This window comes from Solea solea, chromosome 9 (genome assembly GCF_958295425.1).
Source record: "Solea solea chromosome 9, fSolSol10.1, whole genome shotgun sequence".
NCBI classification, from domain to species: Eukaryota; Metazoa; Chordata; class Actinopteri; order Pleuronectiformes; family Soleidae; genus Solea; species Solea solea.
In genome coordinates, this window is record NC_081142.1 from 10334741 (window position 1) to 10348032 (window position 13292).

The following is a 13292-nucleotide window of genomic DNA, read 5'->3' on the forward strand; positions in this document are numbered from 1 at the left end:
TGCTTTACTTTACCTGTCAGAATCAGCTTTATCTGAATATGGACTCTCCTGTTTGTCCTGCTGGTTCAACATGGAGGAATTCTTGGCAGCAGGAGCAACAACCAAAGCTTCAGCTATCTGTGACCGCGCCAATTCTGTCATCTGATGGACAGGAATAAATTAAGAGCTCAAGTATTCACTTTTATTGTTGTTTGCTTGCAGTAACTCAAAAATCTATTGGCCTTTGTTACAGAATGAAGATACAGGGTGTTTTCCATGCAGTGAGGAAGGAAGTGATTGCTAACCTCCTTGATGTGTCGGGCAGTGTCGGCTGTGTACCGTGCTGCCTCAGCCTGTTGACTCATCATCTTAGTAGTTGCCTCCTGGAGGCCTTCCAACGTCTCTTTTTGAGTTGCTGCCAAACTTCCCTGCAGTTCTATATGAGCCTGGATAAAACCATACACACACACCAGACAGAAATGTTTAAAAAACAGTCATAGATAGTTCTTCAAAAAGGTGAAGGAAGCAACACTGAATGGGTCATCAACAAATATTGATGTGTATGGATGTACCATTGCCATTCTCTGTCTGTTTTCTTCCAGCTGTAGCTTTGTCTCCAGGGCTTCTCGTTCAGCCTTGATCTTCAACTCATAGAGGTCACGCTCATGGTGCTGTTGCTTGGCCTGCAGTGTCAAAGTTCATACATCAATACAGAATAACTACAGTGAGGTGAAATCTAAAAAGGCTAAAAAATAAATGTAAATTATGAAACAAATTGATTAAATCAAACATAAATCATATGATAATGAAGAGGATATTTCTAAAGATTTACAGTGCTTTGGAACATTATAGTACTACACAGTTGTTTTACAGCATGCACACAGTCTAAATGGTTACCATTTGTCTTCACTGTTACTATGATTAATACAGTAATATAAACAACAGTGAGCAGAACAGTATGAGTAAAAAAAACAACACAGGTCACTCCTTTACCTTGAGCATTTGTGCCAAGGATGCACTCTCCTGCTGAGCCATGGACACACTTATGTACCTCTCCATGTCATCCAGCTGTCGAACTGATTCTTCAACAGACTCCAGGTACTGGAGCTCAGCTGCCATACGTTGCTGCAGAACAGCAGGTGAATACTGTAGTTCACCTAAGAGAAAAGGGCAGCCTTTTGAGTATGACATGCAATAAATGCCAAAAGCTACAGTCAGATGTGTTGAACATTTGAAGAGCTGCATCACTGCCACTGTTAATATGTTTTATTTACCTGAGGTCCTCCTCTCTTCTCTATCACCGACAGCTGTGGTGCCAGTAATCATATGATCTGAGGCACATCTGACAAGTTCATTGGGTGAGTCTATTCCTGGAAGAGAACCAGTGACTGGAGAGCCCAAAGGAGAAGCATGTTTGGGCGTAATGACTGAAGACTTCTTTCCATCATGGCCAAAACTAGAAATGCAAGGAAAATGCAATAAAACGTTGTTTTAGAAAATGCATAGTGGCACTTTGCAAGATCGACTGAGTGGATTCACTATAGTAAAGAGTCGGGTAAGTTGACCACATGATAAAGAAAGAGGAGGCTCTGCTATCCTTCAGATTTGCTGAGGCAGGTTAAACCTGCTGTGCAAGACCCAGAATATGAATGGTTATATTGTACTGCTCAGAGGTGATTGGAGGCCAAAATGATGTCTGAAGAGCTCAGGATATACTTTCCTTTCTAAAGAAGGATAGTAGACAGTGGTGTCTTTCTTCTCCAATAATAAAACTTTGACTCTGCTACACCAACTACTGCTGCTAATAATAATAATACAACACTACAATGGGCTCAACCCAAAACAGTTAGCATTAATGTGCACACAAACAGATATACTTTGACAAAAACCTACAAAACTCACTGACACCTTGCATAATTGGTGCTCCCGTCTGAATGTCTAGCCAAGGCCACACATGCTCCACAGGATGGCAGGAATTTGCCACCTGGGCTCCAGCATACCATTAGCAGGCTCAAATGGTAATATTGGGCACTGAGATTAAAAGGAAAAAAAACTCCTTTCATATGGCAGCAGGCCCAAGCTGCAGTCAAGCTGGCTGACCTGACCAAGCACTCTACTGGCCCTCAAAACAAAATAAGCTCTGTGTTCTGTCTTGGGTCGAATTGCAGCCCCCTCCTCCTGCTGGGCAGTGCACGGCTGCTTAAACCTGCAAGTCCTCAACAGAATAGCAAGCCATAAGGGCTGTTTGGATTGGCAGTCTCAACATGGGTTCTGTTAATGTAGTTTAGAAATTGGTCATGCCCTGTTCACCTAACCTGTGAGTAATTACAGTAAATATTTAAGAGATTTAAGAGAACTGAAATTACCCAATGGTTAAGATACTGCAATCATCCCTGAGTGCACACAGAATTTAACATACCTTTACACAGTAAGTGTGAAAAAAAGTGTGGCTTGTTCATCTCACTACCATTATTACACATCTGTGTCAAATAAATAAGTTATGTTATTACAAAATGTGATCAATTAAATAAACATTCTGAAATACACAAATGGATGGATAGTATTCCAAAGAACGCTGGCTGCTCCACCACCTTTTCTCACAAAGAAATGTCCTTGAAGGAAGGAATTAAAACAACTCTGTATATGACTGTATATGACTGTATATGACGGTGAGTGGCTCAGTGGTTAAGACCGGTACCCTGTGTGCAAAAGACATCATGGTCGCAAGTTCAACTCCACCCCTGGCTGATTGTACTCAATTCCCTTGTAAGTCACTTTGGATAAAAGTGTCTGCTAAATGACATGTAATGTAATGTATATATGGTTTAGTTTGACACCTGAGCTATGCTATGCTCTTAACTGAAAAACACTCAGTAAGAAGCCTTGCAACAACTCAATTAAATAACCCTAACTGGGTCATGTGGTTTCCCAGGATTATTACCTTTGGAGAGAATGACCCGAAGGTTCTCCCAAAGAGTCACTGGAGTAGACTCTCTTGGGCTTGCTGTGGGCAGAGCCTTTGTCTGAGCCTCTTTCTCTGGAGTCGGAGGACAATATTTCTGACGACGGTGAGCAAGGGCTCTTCTGCTCTTCCACCAGGGTGGCATCACTCTGGTCTGATGTTGTACCTGTAGAGGAATCAAGTTATAATATGTGCAGCAGAAAGATTTATAACCTTAGATAAAGGTTATAAAGACTGTATCCTCCATTTCTCTTATATATCAATGTCAAACTTGTAGGAGGTAATTATTATAAGACAGTGACTCTCACCTCGTTTTCTGAAAGAGTGCTGAGAGAGGGGTAAAGAGCCAGATGCCGAACCAGAGGAAAGATGTGGTGAGTGAACAGATGAGTGAAAGGATGAATGGTGGGAATTGATGCCTCCTGTGCTTTTCTCATAAGGAGACCTCCGCATCAGTTCCTCAAAGTGACTGTTCACACTGACAGAGAACGCAAAAAAGTGTGACCCAATTAAATTTTGTGTTTTTGATATAATGTAAAAAAATAAAACACACATAATCTTATGTTGCACTCTTAAAGTACTCATAAATACAAAGGAAATTGCTGTCTAAAAAGGAATACACAAGCTTCTGATCTGTGTAACATGAATGCCACCTAGTGTTTAATTTTAAAAACACACTATAGGGTGTGTCCAAATATTTCCTTTTACCTAGGTGATTTGGACCCTCTCCTTAATTGGCTGGTACTTCTGCTGCTTTGTGGTGACACAAAGTCATCTTCATAGGAGGCTGCATCTCCAAGAGCATTTCCAGAGTGCAAAGATTGGGCAGCTGCAGAGTTCCTCCCACTCACTACAGGACAAGATTTAAACAAAACACACAAGGGAATATTTAAGATACTTTTGTCTGTTCAAAGTAAGGCTGGTATTACCACTATATGGCAAACAATTCTGTGTAGTTCTTACAGCTGCATTTCAATTGGATGCTACTCAAAAAGATACAAATGTAATTATAATAATAAAAGAACGATTGTTAGGGTTCTTGTGCTTGGACCCCAACAATCTTTCTTTCTCAGGTCTTTAATGGGAAAGGTATGGCAAGTAAACTAACCTGTATCAGGTCCATGAAGGTTCTTGGTGAAAATGTTGATTACACTTAAAGGGCTTCCTTTGTTCAGCTCTTCCCATGCCGTATTACTGCTGTCCTGCTGAGCATATGGGGCACTGAGAGGTGAGCACCTCGCTGCTTCCCTCTGAAACTCAGACAGCCGCTGGTAATCCCTTCTTTGACCGGCACAGTAGTCCACTCCCTCCAAGCCATCCGCTGGTTTAGATATATGGTTTCTGGATGGGTGAGGAGGGCTTGTTTCATCCTCTGAAAAACTCCCTTCACTCAGTATGGGACCCTCACTGATAGAACCAGCACTTGAGTCATGGAGATCCGTCTGATTCTCTACCTTGTCATACCCTCTCCTCTGGATCCTTGTATCCAATGTTTCTACTTTTTCCAAGCCATTGACTAGCTTCCCCCTTTCTTGTATATAACTCTTGAGAATTGGCCCTGTTACTTCACCATACGTTGTTTGTGGATGGGTCAAACTGATATGCGTACTCTTCCTTTCTTTCTGTCCCCTGAGAGTATGCAGGTTGCCTACTCCTGGAAGAGTTGCACTATTATATGAACTATGACCTGTGCTAGTCAAAATTTTCTGGATACTTGATGCCACTTCATTATTTTCTATGGCAGATGTATCTCCCCAGCATCCGTCATCAAAATTGGCCCGAGAGGGCTGAGGAGCCAAAACAGTATCGATGTCGACTGAAGTTGTTTTACCATAGTTGATCCCTTCTCCAGCTATCTTCCTTGCCTCACTCTCTATACGACTGGAGAGAGATGCAGCTGTGGCCTTGAGGGCCTCGATGCGGGATATCTTAGAGTGTGACTGGTTGCTTGGTGCTGTAGCTGGTCGCTGGGTGTGCCTGAAGTTCTCCGCAGCCACTGCTTGCTCGAGCCTCCGGAGCTGAGAGAGGAGATGGTCACCAACAGGAGCTAGCATATGGCTGTTAGGTGCAGTTGTCGATCGAAAGGCAGGGCTCAGATGATCAGGCTGAAGCATAGAGTCCACTCCAACATCCAAATCATTCCTGCAAACGTGGGAGCAATTCAAAGGGTTGAAGGGCAAAACAAGTAGTAAAAGAAGTAAACTCGATGGCTTTAATTTTGTATGCACATCAAGTTTGCAGACAAGATATTTACAGCAAATCTGCGTGCATCATAAAATCAGATTTTCCCTGACATTTAAGGCTGCATTCCAGAGAAAAACATCATGCAATATCTTTAAAAGGCAGCTGATTTGTTTACGGTAGAAGTATCTACTTGCCTGAAACTTAACTGTTAACAGTAAAGAGCATAATGACAATTTCTACAACATTATGACAGTTAAAGGCTTCTGGGGCATTTGCAATGGGTATTCATAAACATCTCGGAACAATCAGTTACTGTGTTTGATAGTCAGGTGACTCCACACTTCATTCCCAAGAAATAAATGAACATGTGCAAATGGTCTGTATTTCTGTATCACTCAAAGCTGATTTACACGTCAGTTTTGCCATTTACCCCATTCTCTCACATTTTCATACAACACATCTATGTGCAGCGCATTTTCTATCACAGATCTTTCATACTCATTCACACACTGGCAGCACATCGGTCAGGAGCAAGTGTATTGGGCAATTAGTGTCTTGCCCAAGGACACATCGGCTTCTAGACTAGCCAAGCCGGGATTGGAACTAACAGCCTTTCAGTTGAAAGACAACTCAATCCACCATTGAGCTACCATTGCCCCATTTCTTACTGTTCTTTAAGTTGAGTTGGTTATTATCCTTTGAGTAAAACAAGCAGCATGTACCTGGATAGTGGAGGAAGCTGCTCATTAAAAGACCTATCGCTGCTCGAGGGGCTCTGTGGTGCATCCAGTCTTTTGTTCTCTTTGTCCGACTCTCCAGAGGGCTGGTACACTGGTCTCTGTGGAAAAACACATTGACAAACCTGCTCAAAATATTTTCTTCATTAAATAATTTCACTTGATAATCATTCTACTTTCATATATTTTCATATAACTTCCATATATTAACTATATCTCACATACCATTTGACTAAAATGGGTGGATCGGGGAGTCTGTGTAGCCTCCTCGCCCAACTGGGCCTCCTCCAGTAGCAGTTTGTTGTAGGTTTCCTGCAGTCTCTTTTGTACAGGAGCCACTGGTGTCTCACTGGGAATGGCCACTGTACTAGCGACTTGTCTTTGCTTCCTGTAGAGCTCCTGCAGTCTCCTGTTTCTCCTCTCTGTCTCCTCCCTCACTGACCTCTTCTCATCTGCCTGACGCCTCTTTCTCTCCTCTTGTTGCCGGGAAATATATTGGCGAATGGCATCTGCATCATAGGTTCGCTTTTTGTGACCTACATCAGGCATGTTAGTAGGTTCTGACTGGTGTGCAGTTGGACTGGCACTGCGATGTCTTCTTGAAGAGCTACCTGTGGCAACAGAAGTTCCCCAAGCAGACATTGGAGTCCTTGTCCTTGACCCTGATCCCGCTCTCCCCCTCCGACCACTGTTCCCCCCGTGGGACCGTTGCCGGGCCCTTTCCTCCTTCTCTTCCACTTTACTCTCCAACTGAAGGTCATCAAGTATCCCCTGAATGTCAGGTGACAAAAGGTCTGTGCTCACACCTACTGGTGCCTTGTCCTGAGCTGCAGTCAAATGGGTAGATGTGGTGGGGAAGTGGTCTTTGGATTGCTCCTGAAAACCACTACGAGACCTTTCTGTGGTGTTAGGGCGGGATCGTCTGTTTGATTTTGAGTGGGGGTCTGACCTGGAACGGTGATGGGAAGCTGGTGGATATATACAGGAAGTTAAGATGTTATAGTCTGTTAATGGAAATCAATTTCATAATGGAAAAACAAAAACACATACTGCGACAAAGGATGGTGGTAAACAGCTTTAGCCCTAAAATGGAAAACTTTTAAATTTAAATGATTAGCATTTTACGCATGAGTTTGTGTTTGAGTAGTAGAGTAGAGTACTTCACTCATAAGAGCGAATGAGAGAGAAAAATTAAAACAACAAAAAGCTAAAGCATCACAACCAGAAAGAAGCAGGGAGAGGCGCTTGCCAAGGCAAGATTTTACAGTTTCTAATCCAAACACAATTTTTTTTTAGAGCATGGCTGTAGTAAGCCGCATTGCATCTCCCTGCCCAACTCTGCAATTACACTCTGTACTGTGGGCCACTCTGGAAATCAGGCCATATCTAATTGTGCATCCAACAAGAACAACCAGTCAATCTCTATTCCTTCCGGTCAATGGTTCTCAGTTCAAATGAAGCTACAGCAGTAGATACAGTAAAGTGAGTGTGATTTTGAGTAAAGCAGCACCTACAGACTCTTAATTTATTAATCATCAGTCTTGATGTGAGTCTCAGGAAATGCAACAGCTAAAACACCTCTTATGTACCAAAATGCAGACTGGTGCAGACTCAACCAAAATAAAGCAGTAGATGTGACTGCATTTACATGCGTGTCGTATTTTTTTGTATAACTTAAAATCGCGATTCTCATTGCAGACAAATGTGGCTTTTCTGACCATTGGAAAAGGAGATAAAGAAACTGAAATATTTTATCGGGTAACTCACCCCCTGCAGAAACGCATGTGTAATAATAATCAATAGCAACATGACAAAACAGACATCAGTGAAACACAATAAGCCACAATAAGCCACAATAAGCAAAGGAGAACTGAATAGATAAAATATAATGTACACATCTGAATGTTTTTCTACACTCCAGTGAGTTTATATAATGCAGAGGACATGTCTGAGTCGAAAACTAATCACCTTTGCAGCATATGACCTTTTTATTTATTTCTACTGCAAGAAGACCATTAGACAAATGAGTACAGCTGAGATAAAAGGATTATAGGTAAGCTTGGTTGCCAGAGCATATAATAAAATTGGCTAACATACAAATATAAGACAGAGATATAGTGGTAAGTTTATAAGGATAAGAGACAAGTTAAAGTCTTTATATCCTACCTATTTTGCTATGAACGTCAGATGGATGGGACCTGTCCTCTTCCCTGGGCAGCTTAGGAACTGGGCCAAGTACCATCTTTACCAGCTTCTGTCCATCCCGCCACGATGCAGGGTTGATCACTGCAGGGAGTAAGTGAAAAGCTCTGCACTTCAGTACAAGTCATGCTGACTTAATGGAACATAATTGTATTTGTTTGCATGTAATACAGATTTGACATTCACACAATAAAAGCAGATTGAATTGTACATTTAGGAAAACATGGACATGGGAGAAGGAAGAGATTCAAAGAAAGCATTTGATTGCCGAGGTACACAACTGTAGTTAAAACAAAGTTGAACATCAAAATGTCTTTCTTTTGTGAAGTTGCTGTGTGGGTAAGGTTATTATATATATGCAAAGGAACTTGCAATTTACCCACATGCCTTTGGGGAGGGTTTTCCTACTTTTTTTATTATTTACTTTTAATTCACACAACTTTCCTCAAGCTCAGTTTCAACAGCACTTTTCACTGTGACTATATTATACTGAGGAGCTCTTCCTGGAAATGAAGCTGAACATCTACCACAGCAGCTGTTTGCACAGGGTCGATGAGGCAACTGATCCTGGCCACAGATTTCAGATGGCTATTTATAGCACTGTGCCAGCAAAAAAGCCGTCCAGCCCGACCCAAGAAGCAACATAAAAGTTGGATCAGAGGAAAAGAAACCTACCTATTTTGGGTTATATAGGTTTGATTGGGATCCCGCCACCATGTTTACATCATTATAAACCTCACATAGTTTTTTTTATCCAGGCTCATGTGGATGGTGACGGCAATTTAGCTGGTGATCATGTTTACATGTGCACCTTTAGAAGAATCTTTGTGAATGAGGAGAGGGTTGTTTACTCCCCTGTCAGGGGTTATCACAGTATGCAGCTACAAGTTTTCTTTGTGATCAGCCAACACGCACGCACGCACGCACGCACGCACGCACGCACGCACGCACGCACGCACCAAGTACACAGACAGAAAACATTACATACTATGGTGGAAAGCTAATCTTTGCGGTCCATTTTAAGACATTCATGACATTGACTTTTGGATTTAAATAAAACATGTCATATTTAGATAAGGTGATTTGGTATGCAAACGCAGAGAACATGTTGTAAAACTGTCTAAGACTGTGTGTTAACATAACATGGCTCTCTTAAACCTGAAGTGGAACTCTAATTAATGTTATTGCTAAAACCTGTTTGTCTGACTATTTCATGTTGAAAAATATTTTTGGTGAAAAACAACTATTTAAGACAAGCTTGACCGTTATGTCAATGAGTTTAACATGTATACGTTTGCACAGTACTATATATCTGCAGCATAATATAAAAAAAAACACATTTTAGACTATATGATAGACAGACAGCCAAGAAGATAAAGGTCACAAACTTTAGAACAGAAAAGCCAGTGGAGAAATAACTCCTCAAGGTAGTTCTAGGGGTTCTTGGTTTAAAGGTATATTCGTGGACTCACAAGTAATCCTGCCATACACTCCTATGTGGTTAGCTCCCTACTGTCACTAATTAAAAATAGATCAGAGGGTGGACTGGCCTTCACACATAAAAGGATCATTATACCTGGTTTTGCATTGAGGTCTGAGATGGCAGCAGCTTTGTGGACCTTCCTGACTGGCTTGGGAGGCCTCCTCTCTTTGGACCTGTCTACTCTCTGTTCCCTCTGTTGTTGATCTCTCGATCTGGTGATCTCTGTGAATATACAGAACATGCAGAGAATAAGCCACAAAGCAAGACTGAATAACTAACAGTGTAACTAATAAAAAAAAAACAAGGCATGTAAAAATATCTCTTAAGTTGAGAATAGATATTTGACAATAAGAAAAAAAAATGTTGTTCTGTGCTTACCAGCAAACTGTTGTGACAGGTCTCTGTATATTTCTCTGCTAAGGTTATGAAACTCCTCTTCCTTCCAAACTTTCCCATCTGCTGTCCGAATCTTTGTCTCAGTGCTGTTAAAACCTGACAATAAGAGGAGTGAAGATTCAATTTACAGCATTCTGTTAGCTACTAACATACTGTATATTCCCAAAATGCAAAGCAGCCATTTAAAATATAATTTTTCAGACAGATACCAAGATACCTCTGTAATTAGGTGCAGGTGGCGCAGGTGCTACTTTTCGAATCTTGGCTGTGGGCATGTTGCTGGTACCAGAGTTGTTAGTTTCCACACCTGCCATAACAGGCCACTCCTGAAAACCCAGGAGCTTCTCTCTCTCTGCAGCTTCCTCTAAATGCTGCCTTTGCCTTCGAATTCGCTCTTTGAGCTTCTCCAGTTTATCATCTGGCTGATGTCGCCTTAGGTTCTCCAACCGTTGGGAGGCAGAGCCAGGGCTGGAGGAGGGTGTGCTCTCACTTCGGGGTATGATGCCTTGGGCTGGAGCTGGACATGGGCCAGAATCTTGGCTGTCTATACCAAGTTGTGCTTTGTAAGTCCTATCCTCATCAGCCCCTTCTCTCCCAGGGCCTCTTACACCTGTGAGAGATGACTGGTTTCCAGTAGTTTTACGGGTGTCCATGGGTGGCAGATCATTGAGGTAGCGAACTGCTGTGCTCTCCAGAGCAGAGGAGTGTGTGCTGTTCAGGTCCCTGTCTGTTTGCTTGTCCCTGGTGTCTCTCTGATAGACCAGCTGGCTGAGCAGAGGATCTGGGGATGAGTATGAAGACTGCAGGCTATGGGACCCCTGCTGAGAGGATGGATGTTGTGGAGGGGTGGCCTCTCTGGACACAAATCAGATTAAATGGGATCAGGACGAGGGTTGAGATTTACTTTGTACAGAGGAACACATTTCTACATGTAATAGAAGGAAATTACCAATTCTCTTTTTGATTTGAAAGTTTTTTGATTATTATTATCGTCATTATTGTTATTTTGAAGACAGACATGTCTACGGAATAATATTGCCAAAGGCTCTCTAAATATTGCACCATAAAAGAAAAAAGATATTTTTTACTATTGTGTAATATCAAGCTAAAACACATTAACAGCTAACAGTAAAACAAACATTTATAATATTTTATTTTATATGCTTAAGTGTTTATAGGATGTTCACTTGACTTCCAGTTATTCAGTCACACCAGGTGACAATAACATGACAAAAAATGCTTTGCACTAGTACTAAAACACTGTAGACTTGAGCTTTTCAAGTATCTGTAAGCTAATCGGCTAAGAAATTCAGTGCTGTCAAGAACATATGGCCCTTGAATAGAAGTCCTGAAAATCAAAGGGTGTTGGTGACTGGCAGTTATTTAGGTGAAAGACCACTTGTATCGTCACATTTACACAAACAGCTGACGCAATAATTTCAATGACAACACAGACCAGTTGGGCCATTAACAGCATCGGGTTTCGTTGTTACAAGCACATCACAATGTCTAAAATGATACAATTCATTCTACCGTTTACCAGAATACTGACACTGATAACATAATACTAGTCATAATCATGCTTAATGTCAGATGGGATTGGCTCCACTCCCCACTGAATCACCAAAAGGATTAGTGGTAGATCATTGATAAATGGAGCATAAAAGCTTTATGCAGTGTTTTGATAGAATATTCGGCTAAAGACAATACAGAGATTCAGTCCTGAGCATGATAACGAATCAAAAAACGGCAATTCACCTAGAGAAATTTAGTTGTTAAAGTAGTATGTATACCTGTATGAGGTGAGTGGCTCCCTAAACTCCACGGTACTGATCCTGCAGACATTACGGTCCTGTGTAGTATTTCGCAATGGGCTACGTGAGCTACTTTTTTCTGGACTCCACTGTCTTCGCCCCCTGTGCTTTGCAGACCTTTCATTGTCAGCTTGTTGGCCATCTGAAGACAGAAAGTGATGTTGAAATTGCTGTAGCTGTATCATAGAATATAACTATTGATAATGGCATTGTGCAAAGTGTAGCTTTAAACTTTAGAATAACTCACCCATGCTGCAGACCATCCTGGATGATTTCTCCTTTGGGGGATACATGACTGAGTCCAGCAGAACCCCTGTACCCGGAACTGCTTCTAGATGGTTTTCTATATGCCGCAACTACAGAGGAAAACCACATTGAATCTCTTGGGTTACGTGACTTCATAACTAGATATTGCAAACTGTATGGTCACTTCTTTGAAATTCTTTTTTTCAAATCAGTTGTTCTACAGAACATGCGTACTTACAGCAGCTTTGGACTGAGCCAAACTTTTCCATGCAGCCGTCAGGTCTGAGAAAGACAGAGAATTTAAACTAATTTTAACATAAGAGAGAGAAAGTGATGGAGAGCATCTTGCTGTACGAAAGCCAGTAAGATGCATCTTAATTATGAATTTTACTCTTTTACAGTTTGAAAATACAGACATAGCAGAGGTGATGGAAATCATTGGCAGACTGAAAACATCTGCTCCGGGCCATGACGATATCTGTGCTTCATTGATTAAATCTGTGTCTTCATCTATTGTTGAACCATTAACATATATTTTCAACCTATCGTTGCAGACGGGATGTGTGCCTAAAGATCTAAAAATTGCTAAAGTTATCCCACTTCATAAAACTGGGGATACAAGATCATTTAATAACTATCGACCAATTTCTATTTTACCATGTTTTTCAAAAATTTTAGAAAAACTGGTACAAAAAAGAATCTTATCTCATTTAAATAAACACAGCATTTTACACGAGCACCAATATGGTTTCCGGGAAAATCATTCTACAGATATGGCCCTCTTACAGCTGGTTGAAAAAATCTATACAGCCATAAATAACAATAAATATGCTTTGGGTATTTTTTTAGATTTATCGAAAGCCTTTGATTCTGTTGACCACACTATTTTACTTTCTAAGTTACATCGTTATGGTTTTCATGATATTTCATATATTTGGCTTGTTAATTATGTTTCAAACCGAGAACAGTTTGTTTATGTCAATGGTTGTACTTCTTCCAGAGCCCAGTTGACATATGGTGTCCCCCAGGGTTCCATTCTTGGTCCGTTATTGTTCCTTGTTTACATTAATGACCTTGCAACTGTTTCTTCCACGCTGCTACCAATACTTTTTGCTGATGATACTAATCTGATTTTGACTCACAGTCACTTTGATTCTTTAATTAGTGAAGCCAATTCTGGCATTATTAAATTTTCTGAATGGTTCCAGATAAATAAGTTGACATTAAATGTAAAAAAGACAAATTTTATTATATTTACGGGAAAAAATAAAAAATATTGTAAATCCAGC

The 13292-nt window shown here is 41.0% G+C and overlaps 1 protein-coding gene across 2 annotated transcripts in view; it reads right to left on the bottom strand.

Moving 5' to 3' along the window:
* Positions 1-13292, bottom strand: part of cep350 (centrosomal protein 350) — a 33221-nt gene that overhangs the window by 15867 nt on the left and 4062 nt on the right. For both annotated transcript variants that reach the window (XM_058639388.1, XM_058639386.1), the window contains exons 3-20: positions 12242-12285; positions 12005-12113; positions 11737-11899; positions 10161-10798; positions 9926-10039; positions 9641-9769; positions 8029-8148; positions 6088-6830; positions 5848-5963; positions 4050-5083; positions 3650-3791; positions 3250-3419; positions 2921-3107; positions 1254-1435; positions 973-1136; positions 552-662; positions 285-425; positions 14-141 (exon numbers count right to left, since the gene is read on the bottom strand). In XM_058639388.1, the coding sequence (XP_058495371.1) occupies positions 14-141; positions 285-425; positions 552-662; positions 973-1136; positions 1254-1435; positions 2921-3107; positions 3250-3419; positions 3650-3791; positions 4050-5083; positions 5848-5963; positions 6088-6830; positions 8029-8148; positions 9641-9769; positions 9926-10039; positions 10161-10798; positions 11737-11899; positions 12005-12113; positions 12242-12285 (4435 nt within the window). The remainder of the gene's footprint in view (positions 1-13; positions 142-284; positions 426-551; positions 663-972; positions 1137-1253; positions 1436-2920; positions 3108-3249; positions 3420-3649; positions 3792-4049; positions 5084-5847; positions 5964-6087; positions 6831-8028; positions 8149-9640; positions 9770-9925; positions 10040-10160; positions 10799-11736; positions 11900-12004; positions 12114-12241; positions 12286-13292) is intronic.